Source organism: Hylobates moloch, unplaced genomic scaffold (assembly GCF_009828535.3).
Source record: "Hylobates moloch isolate HMO894 unplaced genomic scaffold, HMol_V3 SCAFFOLD_2, whole genome shotgun sequence".
Taxonomy (NCBI): Eukaryota; Metazoa; Chordata; class Mammalia; order Primates; family Hylobatidae; genus Hylobates; species Hylobates moloch.
Window position 1 is genome coordinate 170,099,145 of NW_026652277.1, and position 22,483 is coordinate 170,121,627.

Consider the following 22,483-nt stretch of genomic DNA (forward strand, 5'->3'; position numbering starts at 1 on the left):
CACACTCATCGCCAAAGGGTCCTTTGAGCAAGTCCCAGTAGAAAATTTATCCACTTTTCAGATGAAGTACCCAAAAAAGAATACTACATTTCCTAACATAAAATGGAAAACAAATACATATGCTGTACATCATTCAGGGCTGGAAAACAAAGAAAATGTAATCCTCTAGAAAAACAGCCATGGGAAGTATTATTCTTCATGCCATCCATCATTATCAGAGAGCACCCACTATTGTAATTTAGCTCCAAATGTGTGGCGGAGGTGAGCAAAATTTAAAATTAAATAAAGAGAGTCATACAAAAATAAAATAAAATAAAATAAAACCCTGACCCCAAAACTAGAGTAACCTGACGTCTCCCAAGTAGGGGTTGGGGACCTAGCACCTGTTCTGGGGGGAATTCAGGCAGGTAGCCCTGGATCTGTAAGCCTAGGTAGTATTTTAGAGCCTGAGCACAATATTGGGCCTTTGTACATGTGAACTAGAAAGCGAAGGGATAACTGAAATGGATAACAGACAATCAGCACTTGGTATATTCCAGGCCTTTTTCTAGGCCCTTGTCATGAAGTATCTGACATCAACTTCATGAGTTAGGTACTTTTTCCTTATCTCTGTATGAGAAATGGGGAAACTGTGGCCTGGTATGTTTAAAAACAAAACAAAACAGTGCACTATTCACTTGAGGATCTTATTAAAATGAAACTTACTGATTCAGTAGGTCTGATAGGGGGCCAATGATTCTGCATTTCTGATAAACTCCCAATTGTTGCTGCTGGCCCACAGATCACACTTTGAACTGCAAGAAAGTAAATTGTCCGAGTTCTAGAGGTAGCAAGAAGTAGAGCCAAGACGGGCTAAGTTGCTTGGCTCCGGGGCCCACACTTACTGCCAGTCAGCTTAGCATTTGCATGGCAGACACATCACAGCCCAGGTACCATGAATGCGCTCAAGGATTCAAAATCAATGTCTGTCATCCTTTTTGACTGCATTTTCTAGCATCAAAAATTCTGTATTAACTGCGTAGTATATGCCAGGAACTGTGATAAACACTCGTTCAAAGGATCTTCATTTAATCCACTGAAGTAAATTATCGGCCATTTGACTCCCTTCTTACAGGAAGCAAATCACAACCCCACTGATGGACTGGGTTTTCTAGTGAGTTTAATTATCATGCACAGAAAAGATCGAGCATTAATTTTCAAAGAATCAGAATCTAATAACATGCCTCTAACACCAAAGTTAGTCAATCTTTGGGGATTGAAGAAGAATTTTAAGATCTTACAGAGCATCAGAGGTATCATTTGGAAAATTAATTATAGCCAAATAGATGTAGAAGGTGTAGGAATTTGGGCCTGATTTGGTGAAATTATCAAAAAGTAATCTAAAAAAGAATGTAGTGATATTTTCTTTGTCATAAGGGTTTCATTTTCTATTATAAAATAGATATTTTATTAATTCTATTTTTCTTACATAGAACACAAATTCCTGATTTATATGTGAAATGTTTGGAAGCTACAGGTCATACAAAATAACACCTTCCATAAAAGTTTCACAAAACTTCCATTAGTCCTTATTTATTCAGAACAAATTTAGAAAGATTGAAAAGAGTGTATTAGAGACAGTTAAATTCTACCACTTAATTTGAAATTTTTTCTTTATCTTCCTTTTAAGAAAATGGAATCCAGAAGCCTGCCTGCATTTTTGGCAGACTCTGCAATAATTAGAATGCTCAGATGATTCCCAAGATGGACCTCCCCAGCTGTAAATACCCTGCCTCTGCGCTCATTCCTGTCAAGTGCAGATCTCCCCATCTTGGCATATGGACAGTGTCCTCTGAAACACTTCAGGGTTTGAAGAGTAAAAAATGTAAATGATTTGCTTGATTGGCCATGTAGGCCTCCAGAAGAGGGACACCCAGACACTACCATTTGTAGAGGCCTCTCTTTCGAAGAGCACACTGTCCAGCCAGGCCTCATGGAGTCTTGAATGCAATGTCTCCCTTCCCCTTTAAATCACAATATGACTTTGCAGAGGTGACTTCAGAAGAATCAAAACATTTTGAGGCTCCTCGCAAGTACTTCACTTAACTTCAACAACCAATGCTGTCATTTCTCACCTACTCTCCCCCACAGTTACTCTTTATTTGTTTATGTTTCAAAACAGATAACCAACCACAAAAAGCAAAACAACTCCCACAGAGGCATGAACCCAAACAGGCATGAACAAAAGCACAAGGTAGACGGGGCCAGCTCAGCCTGTGTTGCCCACTTGGGGCATCTTGGGGCAGCATGGCATTCCTCTCCACAGCTTTTGTCAATTGCATGCTGACACTCCTTCCAGCTCTATTTCATGGCATGTCTCCTTTCCTTTTGCAAGTATATAAGCAAAAACATGGGGCCGGGTATGGTGGCTCACACCTGTAATCCCAGCACTTCGAGAGGCCAAGGTCAGTGGATCATCTGAGGTCAGAAGTTCCAGACCAGACTGGCCAGCATGGTGAAACTCCATCTCTACTAAAAACACAAACATCAGCTGAGCGTGGTGGTGGGTGCCTATAATCCCAGCTACTCGGAGACTGAGGCAGAAGAATTTTGAACCCAAGAGGTGGAGGTGGCAGTGAGCCAAGATCGCCCCACTGCACTGCAGCCTGGATGACAAGAGTGAAACTCTGTCTCAAAAAAAAGGAAAAAATATGCATGGCATGAGGAATACTTTCTTAAATACCAGAAGAGGTGGAGAGATGAGATGCAAAGTCACAGCAGCTGTGACTTTTGGCATCAGAGCTCTTGAGTGCAGGAAACCCACTCTTCCGACTTCATAGATCCCCTGAACCTACAACAGACTCCACGAAGCTTGGCCACCTGCATGGGACCTAACTCTTCCCAACATCTCCAATGTTGCCTTCTCGTCTTTCAAAGCCAGGCTCAGGGTCTGTGTTTGCTTCTCCCTCCTCTAAATCCCCATATTACTGTCATTGTACCCATTTTTTAAAACTTACTCCATTTCAACTTGTGTATGTGCATTTGCCAAACTGTGAGCTACTGGAGGATCTGGTTCCTGTTACTAACCTTTGTATCGCCTGTTCCCATCAATGGGTTTATTATACATAAGAATTACCCAGAAGGCAGCAGATTAAAACAAATGTGAGTGCTGCTCTTTGACAGGTATATGGCCCCAAGGGATGGTTGTCTCGAAGGACCCCTCTGCCAAGCTCTACCTTCCTCGGGGCAGGACTGTCGCTTGCTTTCTGCATACCCAAGGCACACTCCACCACGTTCTCCATATGCGATTATTAACCATCTTCTCCTGCCACATGTGACTCATAAAACTTGAAGAGCTATAAGAGTTATATTTCACACTTTATCTCTCGTTACTCATGTGCCAGGCAATGGAGGTGGAAAATGTATTAGATGACTGACTTGACTTTGATGAGTGCCCCTCACAAGTGTAAACAAATATGTTGCAAGTAATGATATGACCATAAGTAAAGCACCATAGAGAGGAAGGAGCACACTTTTGGAGGAGGAGGCAGGCGGAATACCCGAGGGCAGGAGTTCAAGAACAGCCTGCCAACATGGTGAAACCCATCTCTACTACAAATGCAAAAATTAGCCAGGAGTGGTGACGTGCACCTGTAATCCCAGCTACTCGTGAGGCTGAGGCAGAAGAATTGTTTGAACCCAGGAGGCAGGCGTTGCAGTAAGCCAAGATCACACCACTGCCCTCCAGGCAACAACAGCAAAACTCTGTCTCAAAAAAAAAAAAAAAAAAAGAGTAAGGAGCAACTAGTTCTGCATCTACAGTGGTGTTCAAACTTCCTGGAAAATATTTCAGGATTTTCCCCCTACCTCAACCATCCCTCCCCAACCAGCAATATGTGAGTGAGGCTGGCAGACCTCTCACTGCAGGGCAATCATCACTTTCTGTGTTTTCACCTTTAATATCGAAAAGTAAAATTTTCAGTGTTGGAAGAAAGATTAAATCCTGGCAAAATAATAACGTATTTTTGATTATTTTATGTTGATATCAACTCCCGCATGACTGCCAAAATTTTGGTTTTTTTCAAGGAAGATTTACACAAGAGGTATCCTTAAAGCTGTGCAAAACACCCAGAAATTCACGCCCTCTCGCTTAAAGTCATTAGCATGTATAACACACGTTTTCAAGTACTTGAGATTTGGTTTTGGATAAAATGAGAATTAAGTCAAAAGCTTATCACTTTATTCCATTAGCAGGCCTCCATGACTGATTAGCATTTGGCTGGCATTAGTTAATATACAATCCCAGAATAATTTTCGTTTTGTACTACATTCAACCACTGGCAAAAAACTGTTGATAAAAACATATTCTCTAACAATTATAATGTATCAATGGTATATCTCCAGAGTTCAAGTCTTAAATTCAATTGCATTTATTTTAAATTTCTAAAAATTTGTCTATTTTTATATTTTTTTCTATTTAAACTTTACAAGTCATATTTCAATAATTTATTCTGGCACATAATGCAGGAATGTCAAATCTTTTGGCTTCCCTGGGCCACAATGGAAGAAAAATTGTCTTGGGCCACACATCAAATACACAAATGATAGCTGATGAGCTAAAAACAAAAATTGCAAAAAAAAAAAAAAAAAAACCAACTTCATAATGTTTTAAAAAAGTTTAGGAATTTGTGTTCAAAGCTGTCCTAGGTGGCATGCGGCCTGTGGGCCATGGATTGGAGAAGCCTGATGTACTGTTTCATCAAAACTAGTCTATTTCATTTAGCAAGAATTAAAAAGCCTATTGTATAGTAAATTGTTCTTCCATATAATTAAATGCTTTCTTAGTAAGCTAGACGGTAACACTCGAAAAAAACTGGAAAACATTACCAGAGTTTTTCTTTTCTTTCCAAAAGCAAAAAATTCTGAAAAAGTATTATACCATGTGATATAGAGTTTTAAAATGTGACCACTTGGCTGAAATCAATTAATATGACTCTTCAAAAAGATCCATTTTAAGACTATATCTACTTTCTAACCAAAATATGTAGAGGAAATGCAAAAATTCCTTTCATCTGATATCTATATTCAGGAAAACACAGGCTACTGGATACTTTACATAAGCTCTGGAGTGAGACGGTCCCTGGGTACGGCTTGAATTCTCTGGGTCGCTCCTCAAGTGGTCTGTGCAGTTTCCTCATCTATAAAGAGGATATGAACATGGTCTACCTTACAGGGCTGCAAGGAATTAAAAGAGGTATTTCAGGGAAACAGGGTTTCCTATAGTGCCAGGTTTGCGGCAAGTACTCACCGACACCGCCTGCAGGTATGGCCCGTTCCCGATGCTCTGGGCAGTGCAGCAGTTCTAGGATTTGAAAACCTTCCGGGTTGCGTTGCCTCCACCCTTTCCTCCTGCAGTTCCTTCACAAGCAGCCAGCGTGAGCCTTCCTGAAGTCAGATCATGTCACTCCATTGTTCAAAAGTCAAATTTTCTCAACAGGGTCAAATCCTGGGCCCGGCCGACCCTGCCTGACCTCTCCACCCTGCCTGACCTCTCCACCCTGCCCTTTTTCTGACATCCTCTTCTCCGAGCTCCACCTGCTCCAAGCTCCTCCCCATATTGGCTGCTGCGTTTTCTGGGCAGGGCCCTGCCTGGGGCTCACGAGTTGCTGTTGTCTCTGCCTGCACACAAATGGATGCTCCCTGAGGGTGCCCCCCTCACAGGTTAGCTCATCACATAGGCCTCGCAGCTGCCGTATATTCCAAAAAACTCCCCACCAATACTCTCTGCCCCTTTACTCTGCTGTTTCTCCACAGAACACACACTTATTAGTTGGTTGGTTGTTTCTTTATTATCTTCTGCTCCAAATAGAACAACTCCGTTGAGGTAGGCATTTTGTCTGTTTCTATTGCTACATTTTCTACCTGGCACTGTGCTTGGCACAGAGTAAGGACTTGATCATTATTTGTTTATGTAGTTCATTAACTGTATGACAGATATTAGAGGAGCCTCCTATTTTTTTTGCTAGGTCCAATAGCTTCATCTCTTCTGTCAGGAGATGATGAATGGCGCCTCATTTAGGAAACACCAATGACACGTGAAGGTAATTTACATCCAGGCACCCTGGAGCCCAGGTGCAGCTCAGTGTTCTTGTTCAAAACGTAGTAAAACAGATTTTATTCGTTGACCTTGTTTTAAGCAATACTATTTTTTACTATTTAGGGGAGTACTGCTCAAAGCACAGCCCCTGGGCCCACAGTGTTAGCATCATCTGGGAGCTTGTTGGAAACTCAACTTCTCAGCCTCCATCCAAGGCCAACTAGTCTGGGCCCAGTCATCTGTGCTTTTATAGGTCCTCAGGTGATTCTGATGAGCACTAAAGCCTGAGTGGCACTGCTGTAAAAATTACTTCAATGACTCGTTCCAGTTCTTTGACGTCCTCTTACAAGTCTTTAGTGTGGCATGCTTGCGTTCTTAGTACCAACAGTGTAACTGGTTCTTCATGTACATCATATTATCACCTCTCATGTTGACGACTTATCTTTTGCCTACTAAAAATACTTGAAAGGCGCCTTCTTGGGTTTCAGAAGTTTCCATTTGTTTCGACAACATGTGCGGCTACAGCCCAGCTATTCACCCATTAGAGCCCTCCCATGTCCAGCCAGCACTTATATTCTTCGAAGTTAAAATTGAAGACTCTGGGAGCACAGAAAATTGGGATTTATTTTAATCTCTTTTTCTGAGGCAGAGGTTTTCAAACATTGTATAACCAAGGATCTTTTGCGTCTTTTCAAATGACAGATGTTGTATGTGTTTAATACATGAAGTACGTAGAGAAGAATCGTCTCGGGCTGCTGTGACTGGCTTGGTGTGTTCACCTCTCACCGACCTGCCTCTGTTCTCCCACCAGGCGTCCAATTATTCCGTGAGAACAACAGGTAGGATCCATAATTGCAAGGCTGGAAAACCTTAGCCATAGGGCAGAGTTTCTCCGAGTGTGGTCAGTACCAACATTTTGGGGCCTCTACCCCCAGACAAACACATCAAAATTTCTGGTCACAGAAAAAGAATGAAGTAAGATTTTTTTTTCTCCCCATTCTGGCCATCAAAGAAACATGGAAAAGCATGCAAGATAATTCTGCACAGAACAGTTTGTGAATCTCTGCTCTAGTAACTTTATGCTATAATTTTTAGTGAAGAAAAATAATCATATAGGCATACTGTTTGCATATAGTTATTTCAAATCATTCCATTCAAAGTCTTAACTCAAACCAAGAATGAACCAAGACATTTGAAGAGATGAAATCTCAATTTCTCTGTATAATTTTAAATAAAGCATTCGTTCTAAAAGCTAAATGCACAGAAGTTCTGTTGAATGACTTACTATTTACAATTTTAAGCAATTTAGTAAACATGTATCACCACTTTTCTAAGAGATTTTGGGGAAAACTACAGTTAATTGGACAAAAACTCCGTCCTCAAAGAGATTAAAAGGTGAAGTCGGAACTGGAGTACAAAATAGGAAGTAATAAGAGAGAGTCCTAAGAGTTCTGAAAAGGATTCCTTCCAGTTCTAATGAGTAGGAGAGGATTACTTGTAGTTCAGCTGTTAGTTTAATACAGAGTTAAATCTGAAAGTTGACCTGGGATACGCCATCTCTGTTTTCCCAGTCTTTACAGATGCAATATAACTTTACAGAGGCCTTTTAGTGGCAGCATGTAGGGTGCCAGGAAGTTGCCCCCAGTCTGTAGTGGTGCAGGGAGAAGTGTATTAGGATGGCACCCCTGCAGCCCCCAACTGCACCATGTAGAGTTGCCCGAGCCAGTCCCTAGCCTGCAAAAAACACAAGTCTGGCAGGCCACAAGACAGAGGGGTAAATGAGAAACAGGGTGATCAGAGGTTAGATGTGACTCAAACATGGGTGGAAAGTAAAGGTGAAACAGTGCATCCTCATAGATCATACAGTACTCTGAAAGCTGCTGTCATTTACTGCATTCCATAAATTTACTAGAATTTATTGTCTATTGTTTGGGTTGAAATAATTACACATTTCAATTTAAAAATATAAAGAGAATATTAGATGTTTAGCAGAATTTTCTCAGTGCCTACTGGTACTTCAGACCCTATACAGAGAGAATACTATATTTTCTTAGCTAAAATATTATAGTCTAGAGAGAGAGAGAGAGAGTCAATTGAAAGTGTCAATAATTCTAAGTTCATTCTCATAAAAGAAAATTCTGGAGAAGACCAAGGGCAATTTTATGATAAAACATAGTAAGAAGACTAAAATTTTCAGATAAATATGCTTGATAAGATAGTAGAGACAGATGCACTAGGAAACGGATTAAAGAATGTGAATATGTACACAATATGATTATTGTGCTAAAATTGTTTTTATTATTCAGATAACAAGTCAAGGTTTAATTTTGCTCTAAACAATGCGGTTTTTTTATTTTTAGTAAGAATTTTATTTTGGGAAATCAAATTAAAGAACTAGTAGATAGGTCTCCTAACATAATAAATCCAATCTGTTATACAGTTTTACAGGAACAAACATAGTAAATATAGGGTTTGGTACCATTTTTGGTTTCAGGCATACATTGGGGGATTTGAAACGTATTGCTTATTGATGGAGAGGGACGACTGTACATGTGAGGCGCCCAGAAAAAATGCGTAAATCTCAAAGAAGTGGCCTAAAATTCAGGCTTGAATACCATCTTCAGGCCGGGCGCGGTGGCTCACGCTTGTAATCCCAGCACTTTGGGAGGCCGAGGCGGGCGGATCACGAGGTCAGGAGATCGAGACCACGGTGAGACCCCGTCTCTACTAAAAATACAAAAAAATTAGCCGGGCGTAGTGGCGGACGCCTGTAGTCCCAGCTACTCGGAGAGGCTGAGGCAGGAGAATGGCGTGAACCCGGGAGGCGGAGTTTGCAGTGAGCCGAGACTGCGCCACTGCACTCCAGCCTGGGCGACAGAGCAAGACTCCGTCTCAAAAAAAAAAAAAAAATACCATCTTCAATGGCAAAGGAAGAGAGGGAGAAGAGAAGGCAAGAGTAAGGTTTGTTAAGCAGATTATTCAGTTGGTACCTTCTCAAGGATCACAGTCTCCAGAGACTCTGTCCTCCTCATCCTAGTAAGGAGAGGGAGACACCCTTACAAATGGAGATTTCCTTGGCTGATATAAATTTCCCTTACAAAAGGGTGACTTCTGCTCTGTTTTTAGAGCTTGTCCTGTGTCTACTGTTTCTCAAAATAATCAACTCAGAATAATACTTATGCTGAAGTGGCATATTTTGGGGTGGCATATTCTGGTCTCATACACACTCAAGGTGGAATTTTCCCTTGTTTGGTTTATCATGTTGGAGCACGAGTATCCTTTAGCAGGGCTTTTCTCTAGAGGTATCAGTGTCAGAGTGATCTTACACATACTCTGGTTGAAACATCAGAATTGTTATGAGCTTGGGTTCGATATTTATATTAATATATTATTCTGGATCACAAGGGTATTGCAGGGGTTTAGATTTATCTCATTTTTTCCCCATTTTTGACATTTATTTCCATTTCTCAATTCTTCTTTCCAGACCTGAGGTGCCCAGCTCACATGAAGCAGAGCCTCTTTCCCTCCCACAATCATCTCAAGGTCAGCAGAGCATCAGTTATTGCCTTACTTTCTGGGTTTATCTACTCCTGTATTTAAAGACGTTGTTTCTGCATTTTCACTTGTCTTTGGAAATTATCTTTTTTTATTTTTTGCAAGCTCGTCGAAAATTTTTAAGTTCCTTAAATTTTATTTAGTAATTTTTGTAGGAGGCATTTCTTATTATGTTAGGCTTCCATCTCGTAGGTCCCAGAACTTTCTGACACCGTGAAGGCCATACCAGCCCACAACTGCCAGGATCTATTGTATGTGGGAGGAAAATTAACTTCTACCCTGTAAAGTCATTGTGATTATTTTGTGTCTTCTGTCAAACACAGTAAAAATTAATTCTATTACACCTTTGACTATTTAGATTAGAGAATAAAAGACTAAGAGACACGTATTAATATTTTAAAAATAATTAACAATAACCATCTTTGCCAAAGAAATGCATTTTGAAATGGGTGGTAGCACAGAGAGAAGGAAGAGTCCTTTCACACTAAGGATGTCATTGCCATTGGAATATGTGGCTTTAGAAACTACGAATGGCTCAATTAGCTTTAAAGTTCTTTCTGCTTTTTAGAATGTTTCTACATCACTAGAAACATACCTCTTATAATTAATCTCAATATGAAAACCTGTTTCATAGTACTTATAATAAATGCATTCTCAAATTTTACATCAAAGTACTCCACCTACAGTGATGTCTCCTTGTAGTGAATTAAAGACTCCAATCCAAAACGTATCATAAACTGAATATGCACCTGGTGAGGCCATGCTCCATGGAGACTGCACTAAACAAACAAACAAAATGCTTTAATAATCTTAGAGCATTCCAATTACCTGGACTTCCAGCTGGTGGTGTGTCCTTCCTGCTGTCAGTGTGCAGAATGACAGCCAGCCCCACAGAGTCTCCTGGGAGGACTGAGCTGCTGAGGTCCACCCGAGTCAAGCTCTGGGGCTCTCGCTCACAGCCTCTCGCCGCGTTTCTGGGGTTGTCGCCTCCAGTTGCATTCATTTCTTGACCTTTTCTCCATGGTCTCTGCACAATGTGAACAATGCTCTGCTGATCCAGGTCACAGTTCTGTTTGGGAGCAAGGTAGAAAAAAAAAAAAAAAAGGAAATGGCAAACATGAAATGCGAGATAGAGTTTAACTTGTCCTCCCTGTTAGAAGGGAAGGGAAAGTGACATGTAACTGACCAACTTAGGCGCTCCTTTGGCCACAGCAGTTACACACTACACATGGTAGACAGACAACACCATTCTCAGAGCTCCCAGCCTCTCCCCAGGACTGCTCCCAGTCAGCAGAGGCCACTGTGCATCATTCTCTGACCTGAAGTGCTCCCCTGCATGACTTCCGGGTTTCTGTCAAAGGAAAAACCATTCCCCACATCACCCGCTTCGAGCCTTCCCCTCCCACCTAAAAATCTCATTATCCTCCCATGTTTTGTAATGGGCTGCAAGAGAATCACTATCTTGAATTCCTGCTACCTAATCTTTGACATTGGCAAGGCACAAACAGTTAGCAATTCTGTCTCAGAATTACCCTTCACATCTTCAACTCCTTTATATCTCAATAGTCACCTCCCCATTTTAGGCCTTCCTCATGATAATAGCTTTGTAATTACTCCCCACATCCGATATCACCATACTCCAGTCCAATACGTACAAGAATTCTGGGTGTGTGCTACATAATCTTTCTAAAGTGTCTCAGTATTACTTGTAAAATGGACTGTAACATCTCCCATGTTCTTCAAGTGTGTTTGTACTTTTTTCCTTTCTAGATTATGATCTAGATTTGACGATTTATCTTCCTTACCCCTCCTATATTATACATGTGGCAGATTAAACTATTCTTCGAAATTATGCACGCCCGTACATTAGTGTGCATACATCATGCTCCCCACTTCCTCCCTGTGATTTGTGCCCAGCCCTGTGAATGGCTTTGGCCAAAGGGACATTAGCAGATGTGGTTGAACCAGGGCCTTCTATTTGTCCCACTGCTAAGGTCCAACAAAAGAACATCCCTGCTGGGCACAGTAGCTCATACCTGTAATCCAAGCACTTTGGGAGGCCCAGGCGGGTGGATCACTTGAGGTCAGGAGTTCAAGACCAGCCTGGCCAACATGGTGAAACCCCGTCTCTACTAAAAAGACAAAAATTAGCCGGGCGTGGTGGCGTGCCTGTAATCCCAGCTACTCAAGAGGCTGAGGCAGGTGAATCACTTAAACCCAGGAGGCGAAGGGTGCAGTGACCTGAGATCCCACCACTGCACTGCACTGCACGGAGTAAGACTCCGTTGCAAAAAACAGAACCTCCCAGAAAGCTTCTACCTGTTCACACATCGCCCAGACCTGAGTCCAACCCACAGAGGTGACCAAGAGCAGCCACACTCACAGGGTGAAGCAGGGGCCTGCAGATGAAGCCGGCCTGAGGCCGCAGGCACCCCCACTGACCTGCAGGCACATAAGAAAGATGGCATACTTTTCTGTCGCTGAGATTTGTGCTTGTCCTTTAAGCAATAATGGCAGACAGTCCTCTATTTTCCATTCTATTTGGACAAGTTATCACTGTCCATGATCGGCTCCCTGTCAGGCAGCACTCCTCCAGCTGCGCACAGCCTCTAGCCTAAGTCGTTTAAAAAAAATGGGCATCAGGATCCGAGTACACTCAAGGACCTGCACAGGAGCATGTGAGCTTTGCCACAGAAGGAAAAGTGGAGAATTAGCACCTAGCCTATCCTGAGGTTTCTATCCACATTTTGTCCCTTCCTTTCCATGTTCAGGGCTCAGGTACTTCCTGTGACCCTCCTAGAGAAAAGTAACACCTTTCTCCCTCATCTGAATCTAAAAATCTTTGCGTACTGTGCTCTTCTTATTGCAGTGGTTAGAGCTTGGACGGTATGTAGTGTGTGTGTGTGTGTGTGCACGCGCATGTGTGTCTGACTCTTATCTCCCAACTTACTTTAGAAATACTTGAGAGCAGCAACTTGGCCATACTAGTATTTATCAGAATGCCTCATACAGTGCTCTGGAGCCAGGAGATGTAGAAACATATCTATGAATTTTAAAAGTTTGAAAAAGTGAATGACTGAAGGGAAGTAAGAAAGAATGAAGGAGTGAATGAATCAATGAATATAAACAGTCATAAGCTCAGTGCCCAAAGTGCCACAGAGGGAATCAGCAGAACAAGAAAGAAAAGACATAGAATTTAAAGTCAAATGGACTCAAGCTCTACATAATTTATTAGCTGTATGAATTTTGGCAAATGATTCTTCCTTCCCCAGCCTTCTGCCATTGACGATAACATATCAACTTTGAAGGCTGTTTTGAAGATTTAAGGAAATGTAAAGAGCTCAGATCCCGATCCTCAATGATACATTGTTGGTAGTATTGTTACCATTTATGAGTTTTAGAAAACAAAAGAGGATGAGTCCCTAATCTTGTACGTGGATAAGGCCTCCAAATTCTGTTTAGCTGCACACTTAACACAATTCTGTTTGGAAAATATACAGAGAAGGCAGAATGAGCAGAAACTATTAATGTGACAGTCTCTCTGGTAGCATTCCAACTTTCTGTGAACTAAAAATCGATACAAAAAAAAAATTCCAATATCACCATATAGCCAGATGCCATGAAACACCTGAAGAACCTGAGTGAATTTTCAGGGACAGGTGAAATGTGACAAATGTTGATGAAATCTAAAAGATTTCAAATCCAGATTTTCCTCATGCTCAGGGTAGAGCTGCAAAGGGGAAAAGAAAGTCCTCAAACAGATTTCAGTAGTTACAGTGATACTTATAGGACGCATTTCCCTCAGTCACCATCCCTGTTTCTGAGATCATTAATTGCTTAATCTTTGGCTCTTACAGAAAATCTTGGTCCCAGAAGCGGTGCCTTTGACAGATGGTGTACTCACACACCACACTGGTTCAGTTCGAAGCCACATTCCATGGACAATACATTGGATACAGTCCAGTTGTACAGCCACACACAAGCCCCAAATACTATTAAGTTCTCCTAGTATACAAAAAAATTCCTCAGATGTGGGAAGAAAGAGATTTTCGGTGGGAAGACATCAGAGTGCTCCAATGTGGTTTCAGGCTACCTCAGAGCAGAAACAATGTCTTATTTATCTTTGTTTCTCCAATAAATAAAATATTACCTGTCAAAGAGAAAACACATAATAAAGTTCTTTCTTTTTTATAACAATATATTAATCCAACAAGTAAGGCAGTAACAAATTCTTTAGTGTAGACAAACCAAGTACGTATTTCTGTAACCGGGTTTGGTCTTACACTGTCAAGCATAGCTGATGACCCACGGGAGACTGAGGGATCAGTATCTTGGGTTTTCTGTCTACAGGATCCTTGATATGGAAACATATCAGTATTAACAAAACATCCACGGGAGTTTTTTTTTTTTTTTTTTTTTTTTGCCAAACAATGATCAACTCTCATCTGGTTGGACATTATCCAACAATATACAAAAAACTGATGTATTTTTTTTTTTTTCCAAAAAGAAGTTCCTTCAATGGCACATAGTTAAGATCCAAATATTTCAGATTCTCCCAAGCACTTGGAAGAGTTACATAGATCATCTCTAAAATGATTAATAATGAGATTCTGAAATTGTTAACAATACCACATTATTAATACATTGCTTTCAGGAGTCATGAAAATAATTATGTTAATAATAAAAAACATATAGTGGCCGGGCGCGGTGGCTCACGCTTGTAATCCCAGCACTTTGGGAGGCTGAGGCGGGCGGATCACGAGGTCAGGAGATCGAGACCACGGTGAAACCCCGTCTCTACTAAAAATACAAAAAAATTAGCCGGGCATGGTGGCGGGCGCCTGTAGTCCCAGCTACTCGGAGAGGCTGAGGCAGGAGAGAGTTGCAGTGACCGAGGGCCTGATCCAGCCTGGGGAGAGAAGCGTCTCAAAAACATATAGAATATACTTAGCCATAGATTGCAGACCATTACAGGTTTTGAGACATAATAAATTGTTTATTATTCTCATACTCCTATGAGGGAGTAACTATCACCATCTGCTATGTCTCAATATGTCCTCAAAATTTATTTGTTTCAACTTAACCATCAACGTGATTGCATGGAGAGGTGGAGCCTCTAGAAGGTGATTCAGTCATGATGGGGCAGAGCCTTCATTAATGAGATTAGTGCCCTTATAAGGCAGTGCAAGTGACTTTCTGTCCTTTTTGCCCTTTTAGCTCTTCCCTTCTTCCAGCAAGTGAAGACACAACAAGAAGGCCCTCACCAGACACTGAATACCAACACCTTGACCTTGGATTTCCCAGCTTTCAGGATTGTAAAAAACAAATTTCTAGTTTTTATAAATTGCCCAGTCTCAGGTATTTTGTTATAGCAAGACAAAGAATACAAGACAACATCCACAAAGTTAGTGTGTCAACAGAGCTAGAATTAGTGTGTAAATCTATGAGAACTGTGCCTGGCACAGATAATGCTGTCTTACAGATTACTTATTGTGGTTGCTGTTGATTCCACTTTATAGAAGACAAAGGGGAGCCACAGAGAAGTTCACGATGGGTCAACAACACCCAGCTCCTGCGTGGGAAGCCAGGGTAGGAACCCAGGCCGTCGACTCCTCTGCTGGTGTTCGTTGACTCTGCTGAGAGGAAGTGGAGACTTGGATGAGGCAGACCAACTAGGACAAGTCTCCAGGGGCCCATGGTGAAGACCAGGGTTTGGATGCTGCAACAGAACCACCCCAGGTACGAAGGAATGATTCAGAGAAGAGCCAGATAGCTGAAATGTTAAAAACATGAGAAGACAGGATCTGGGACTGGGCTGTATAGGAGGTAGCAAAGTGAAGATTAGTCCAGTGAGATTTAAAAAGGAAAAAAAAAAAAAGGATGAAAGTAAGAACAAGTGGGTTGCAGAGGAATCAGTGAGAGTATGGAAAGTGAAAAGAAGATGGTATAGGTGAGCTGGTAACACATCTCGCAGACTCCAGATGCTGGTGCTGGCTCAAGGTAAAGTCTGTACCTCTGGAGATCCTGTCACCCCAGGGAAGACTGCACTTATCACATTGTATTGTAGTTTCTTTGTATGTGTTGCTTTCTGTTACCAGACAATACTGTCTTTAAGAAAAAATACTGCAACTGTGTCTGTAGTACCTACTGTAGTGACCTGTTCATAAAACACACTCCCCTGTGTCTGTTGAATGACTCTATGATCATTTAAGCACATACCTAGAAATGAGGAAACATTTCGGAAGTCTGATGCATAATTGGGAAATGAAAGAGCCAGGCCTGCAGCCTCAGTTTTCTGGCTCTGAGCCCAATGCTCTATTTCAAACACCCCACGTTGGATTGTCCACCTCTCTGTGCTCATGATATAAGTAGATGTGTTGGCAGAAGTGACCAGCCAGTGTGCTTTTATCAGCATACTGATCAGTCTATACTCATTGGTATACTTACTGTACCACTGTCTACGGTCTGTAAAGTAGGTAGGGCTGTCTTCAATATCTTCAGTATTATTCATTCATTTTCAGTTCCTTCTAAATCTGTTAAGCTCTATTTCCTCATACAAAATGCTTAAAATCATTTCAGTGTATGGCCAACAAACATATGAAATAATGTTCAACATCACTAGTGATCAGGGGAAGGCAAATCAAAACCACAGTGCGATACCACCTTACTCCTGCAAGAATGGCCGTAATAAAAAAATCAAAAACAGTAGATGTTGGTGTGGATGCGGTGATCAGGGAACACTTCTACACTGCTGGTGGGAATGTAAACTAGTACAGCCATATGGAAAATAGTGTGGAGATTCCTTAGAGAACTAAAAGTAGAACTACCATTTGATCCAGCAATCCCACTGCTGGGTATCTACCCAGAGGAAAAGAAGTCATTATATGGAAAAGATACTTGCACACACAAGTTTATAGCAGCACGATTCACAATTGCAAAATCGTGGAACCAACCCAAATGTCCACCAATCAACGAGTGGATAAAGAAATTGTGGTATATAAATACAATGGAATACTACTCAGCCATAAAAAGGAATGAAATAATGGCATTCACAGCAACGTGGATGGGATTGGAGACTATTATTCTAAGTGAAGTAACTCAGGAATGGAAAATCAAACATCGTATGTTCTTACTGACATATGAGAGCTAAGCTATGAGGACACAAAGGCATAAGAATGATACAATGGACTTCAGGGACTTAGGGGAAATGGTGGGAGGGGAGTTAGGGATAAAATACAACATATATGGTGCAGTATATACTGCTTGAGTGTTGGGTGCACCAGGATCCCACAAATCACCACTAAATAACTTACTCATGTAAACAAATACCATCTGTACCCCAATAACTTATGGGAAAAAAAATCATTTCAGTGGAAGGCTGTCATCCTTTCTAATGTGTAATAACTTTACATTTTAAAGACTGAAATTTTCTGATTTTTATTTGGATTTTTAATAGCCTACATTTTTGATCTAGGGAAGGAATACAATCAGCCAAGAATGATCAGACTAATTTAAAAGTCAATAGTGTTAACACATTCTAATGTTAAAACATTTTTACACTGAGTTCTTTCTTAAAGAACTTTGAAGACACACTTTTAATAACACCTTAAATTGTCCTTTTTTGTGCTGAACAATCTTGGCATTCTTTCTATTTCTTGCTTCTTCTGAAAATAGCTTCTAACAAACAGATTTTTTTTTTTTTAAGACAGGGTCTCACTCTGTTGCCCAGGCTGGAGTGCAGTGGCATGATCAAGGCTCGCTGCAGCCTCGAACTCCCCAGACTCAAGTGATCCTCTCATGGCAGCCTCCTGAGTTGCTGAGACGACAGGCACATGCCACTACACCTAGCTAATGTTTTAGTTTTGTTTTGTTTTGTTTTTTTTTTTAGAGATGGGATCTCACTTATGCTGCCCAGGCTTGTCTCAAATTCCTGGGCATAAATGATTCTCCTGCCTTGGACCCCCAAACACTGGGATTCCAGGCCTGAGCCACTGCACCTGGCTTTAAGTAGATGTGGTTGGAAGCCCATCACGGTTTTTAATAATGTATTTTCCATGGCAAGAAAAGACAAAATGGCAGTCATTTAATAAGTTAGGCCGAATGCGGTGGCTCACATCTGTAATCCCAGCACTTTGGGAGGTCAAGGAGGGCAGATCACTTGAGGTCAGGAATTTGAGACCAGCCTGGCCCATGTAGTGAAACCCGTGTCTACTAAAAATACACACAAAAAAATTAGCCAGACGTGGTGGCACAAGCCTGTATTCCTGGCTACTTGAGAGGCTGAGGCAGGAGAATCTCTCAAACCTGGGATGTGGACGTTGCAGTGAACTGAGATCGCACCAGTCCACTCCAGCCTGGGTGACAGGGTGAGACTCCATCTCAAAAAAAAAAAAAAAAGAAAGGTGTTATTTAAAGGTGATTTTTAATGTAATGGCTAAGAACTATTTTGTTTAGTCACTGCTAACAATGCAATGTGTTTCCAGACAAGATGAGCCAGAGATGTTCACAGTAACTCAGAATAATCAAAAAGGGAATTGTTCCCAATGATATTTTTTCTCTTGAACTCCAGTTCCCCTCCATAGTTTTCAATGAACACTAAATGCCAACTTATATTAATTGGATGAGAACAGAAACTATCCTTTCAAACTGATCCTTCATTTAAAAAAAGGGGGACTTCTAAAAGATGAATATTTGTGATTTAGCCTTTGAATTTATTTCACATTTCTCATGACTGGTTTTCATTATGATCAAAAATATTATGCTGTGTAAAGATACTGGAAGGCCCCTTCTCTGGTTCCCAAAGGCAGAGCAATACAATTACTGCGAAAGGTCAATTAGCCCCACACTAATTGGCCAGTGTAGGCCTGGGCCTTGTCACCTCCATGTCCCTCCCGCCACAGGCCTGGGACCTTTCTGCTGCTCATGAGGACCCTACACTACAGGGGCTCCACAGGGGGCGGAGGAAACAGCTCAGGAATCACTCGATGTGGCTACATGCCTGCAACTGTAGTAAGTGATTTAGTTTTGAAGAGCAGAGGACAGTGCTGTTTGAGCATGTAGGGTCAGGATTTCACTTCTCGGGGTTCCCTCTTTCGTAAATACAAAGGATATCGGATCACCAAAGCTATGACCATTAAACCCACTTTAAAATTGTGTTTTATATTGTCAACAATGCAAGAAATGCCTCAAGTATCACTTCTTTTTTAAGTATTATTTTATTACTAGTTGTGATAAATATTATGAACACTTTAAAATATATACATTTTATTTGACAGAATTAAATTAATGTTTTTAAAGCCACGGAATACGCTGTATAGAATTACTGGGGTCAGGGTTTGAGAGCTTAACAACACGCCCTCTTGATGAAGCTGACCCAGAAACTCAGGCACGTCGGGGAGGTCAGCACTACCCAACAGAACCACATGCGAGTTTATGCCGCGCTCCCCAAATTCCAATGGTAGTGATTAACATTCAAAATCATATACCTCCATGATCGCAAAACAACATCTGTGCAAGGTGTTTACTGTGGGATTATTTATAATGGAAAATTATCGGCTGGGTGTGGTGGCTCATGCTTGTAATCCCAGCACTTTGGGAAGCTGAGGTGGGCAGATCACCTGAGGTCAGGGGTTCAAGACCAGCCTGGCACACGTGGCAAAACCTGATCTCTACTAAAAATACAAAAATTAGCCGGGTGTGGTGGTGCGTGCCTGTAATCCGAGCTACAGGCTGGGAGGCTGAGGCAGGATACTCATTTGAGCTGGGAGGCGGAGGTTGCAGTGAGCCTAGATCGCGCCACTGCACTCCAGCCTTACTCCACAGAGTAAGACTGTGTCTGAAAAAAAAAGAAAAGGAAAAAGAAAATTTTCAGAAACAAGTGAAATGCCTGACCATAGAAGACAAGTACAATCAGTGAAGAGAAAAGAAAACAAAGCAGAAAATAGAATATAGTAGAGGACTTTCTATGTCAAAAGCAAAGAAAATTAAGAACATACAAAAGTAGCTGTTTTTGTAAAAGGAAATGTAGAAAGGATAAAATCGAAGTTAGTGAAAATGGTTACCTATGATGGAGTAGGGAAATGGGTTAAAGGGATCGAATGGGAGCCATGTTTCCATAATGTGCCTTTATCTACAGTTTCAGGTGTGAGGCACAGAAAATGTTTCATACAATCACAACAATACTTATTAAATAAAAAAGGAGGAAAAATGCAAACTCTAAAACTGAAAATTACCAGAAACATATTGAGCTGATAAGTCAGTACATAAATAAAAGTAGTTCAAGTAACTTTTGGACGCAGTGCTCTGTATATCCTTTAGTACAAACAAAAGAACCCAAAATAAATTTTGTACTTTATTTACTAAGTTGATTACTGGTATGATATAGGTGTAGGAATTCAGAAACTATTTGTATTTATGTTAAGATGAAAAATTACTAAACTTACTGATGTTTTTGGAGACCAAGTTTTTCACAGTGGCAGAAGAAGGTGAGAAGGAGTTTCATGATGTTGGAGTTGAAATAAAGGGAACAAAATGTACTTATGAATTTTAAAAAATTCTATTCATTGAGGGGAAATTCCTCACCTATCCAGAAGTTGCAGAATAATGAGACCCATGTATCTACTCATCACCTTATTCAACAGTTATCAACTTGAGTCCAACCTCGTTTTATCAGTATCAATTATCATCGATAATTGATATTATCAATATCACTACCTACTTTCCCTTCCTATATGGTTTTGAGACAAATGTCAGATACCATATTATTTACTCAACAAAAATGATCAATATGTATCTCTATGAAGGAGGAATTTTCCTATAAAACATAACTAGAATACCACTAGAAGAACTGAAAAATTACAAAGAAGCATTTAATGGCATCAAATATTTATGTGTCCATAATTTTAATTGTTTCCAAATCTGTTTGAATTGAGATCCAAACAAGGTCCATATTTTGGGACTGGAAGGAATGTATATTATATCTCCTTTTAATTTAATTTTTTAATTAATTAATTAATTAATTAATTTATTTATTTATTTATTTATTTAGTGAGACCAGGTCTCCCTCTGTCACTCAGGCTGGAGTGCATGCATGATCAGGGCTCATTGCAGTCTCGGCTTCCTGGGCTCAGGGGATTCCTCACCTCAGCCTCCCCAGTAGCTGGGACAACAGGAACGTGCCACCACACCCAGCTAATTTTTTGTATATGCCATACAGACAGGGTTTCGCCATGTTGCCCAGGCTGGACTCAAACACCTGGGCTCAAGTGATCTGCCTGCCTCAGCCTTCCAAAGTGTTGGGATTACAGGCCTGAGCTACTGTGCCTGGCGTTCTTGTTTTTTTAATGACATAATTAATGTATTGTAGTTCTTTAAAGTGTATAATTCAGCAGTGTTTAGAATATTTCCAAGGTCGTGCAGCCATCAACACTCTCTAATTTCAGAACATTTTCTCTTAAGTTGCTTTTCCAAGTTCCATCACCCATCTCTCTTCCTGTCTTTACAATTAAATTTGACGAAAAATGGGTTAATCCGTTGTAGAATGTTTCATAATCTGAATTTTGCCAATTGCATATGGGTGGTATTACTGAACCAGTTTCTACATTGTCCTTGTTTCTTAAAATTTTATATTTGTTTCTACAGGCTTGACTAGGTTTAGGCTTAATATGTTTTGCTGGGATTCCCGTAAGGGTGCTGCTTTGTTCTTTAAGAAGGAAGCATTATCTGACTATGCTTGAGTCTGACTACATTTGGGTGTCTCATTTATTGATGAAAATAAAGTCAAACAAATGAATGCAAGTATCTTTACTTGTAATCATAGCTACATTATTCCAAGAGACTTTAGAATACAGCAGTTTGACTATACATCTTTAATGAGGTACATCCCAAGACAAAAAGAACTGCAAGCAGAAAAATTTAAACTATGATTAGTGATCAATTTAATGGCATCATTCACATTGTGTATACAATGTAGTCTAAAATAATGAGTAATTATGTGACATCTAATCATTTAATTTTCACGATTTTGAACAATTTATTTACGCTAAAATTGTAAAATGATGATCTTCTGATATTATCACTTCTTCTCCAACTATTAGATAAAATATTTCTATCAAGATAAATTTTCCCTCAATAGCTATTTTGTTACTCAGTGATAAATTTTGTATAGGAAGGCAGAATAAATGCTCTATTCTTTTCTTGGTTTATACATTTTCAAAATAAGTTGACTCTAGCAATGAATGAAAATGCAACTTTTAAAAACATTATTAAGAAATTATAGAAAAGGCTGGGTGTGGTGGCTCATGGCTGTAATCCCAGCATTTTGAGAGGCCAAGGTGGGTGGATCACCTGAGATCAAGAGTTCAAGACCCACCTGGCCAACATGGTGAAACCCCGTCTCTACTAAAAATACAAAAATTAGCCGGGCGTGGTGGTGGAGGCCTGTAATCCCAGCTACTTGGGAAGCTGAGGCAGGAGAATCACTTGAACCTGGGAAGCGGAGGTTGCAGTGAACCAAGACCACACCACTACACTCCAGCCTGGGTAACAAGGTGAAAATCAGTCTCAAAAAAAAAAGAAAAACCAAATTATAGACATACACATATTAATGATGTCCATCGATTGTACTTATTACTTTGATTGGTGGTTTTCTATAGCTAATTGGCACATCTTAGAATGGATTCTTGAACTATGGCAGAGGCGCAAGAGTCTTTGGTAGCTTCCCTGCCATCTTGTATGACAAGAGACTCCAGTTCGCTTTGAACACTTTTTGTTCTAGACCTGTAAAAATTCATTTTGACAAATAAAAATGGTACTTAAAGATGACGATGTGGATGGTTAGAGATACTCATTGCT

At 40.5% G+C, this 22,483-nt stretch overlaps 1 protein-coding gene across 11 annotated transcripts in view; it reads right to left on the minus strand.

The window, feature by feature from the left end:
* PRKN (parkin RBR E3 ubiquitin protein ligase) overlaps nt 1-22,483 on the minus strand; it is a 1,409,627-nt gene that overhangs the window by 895,747 nt on the left and 491,397 nt on the right. For all 11 annotated transcript variants that reach the window (XM_032162049.2, XM_058435658.1, XM_032162058.2 and 8 more), the window contains one exon: nt 10,460-10,700. In XM_032162049.2, coding sequence (XP_032017940.1) covers nt 10,460-10,700 — 241 coding nt within the window. The remainder of the gene's footprint in view (nt 1-10,459; nt 10,701-22,483) is intronic.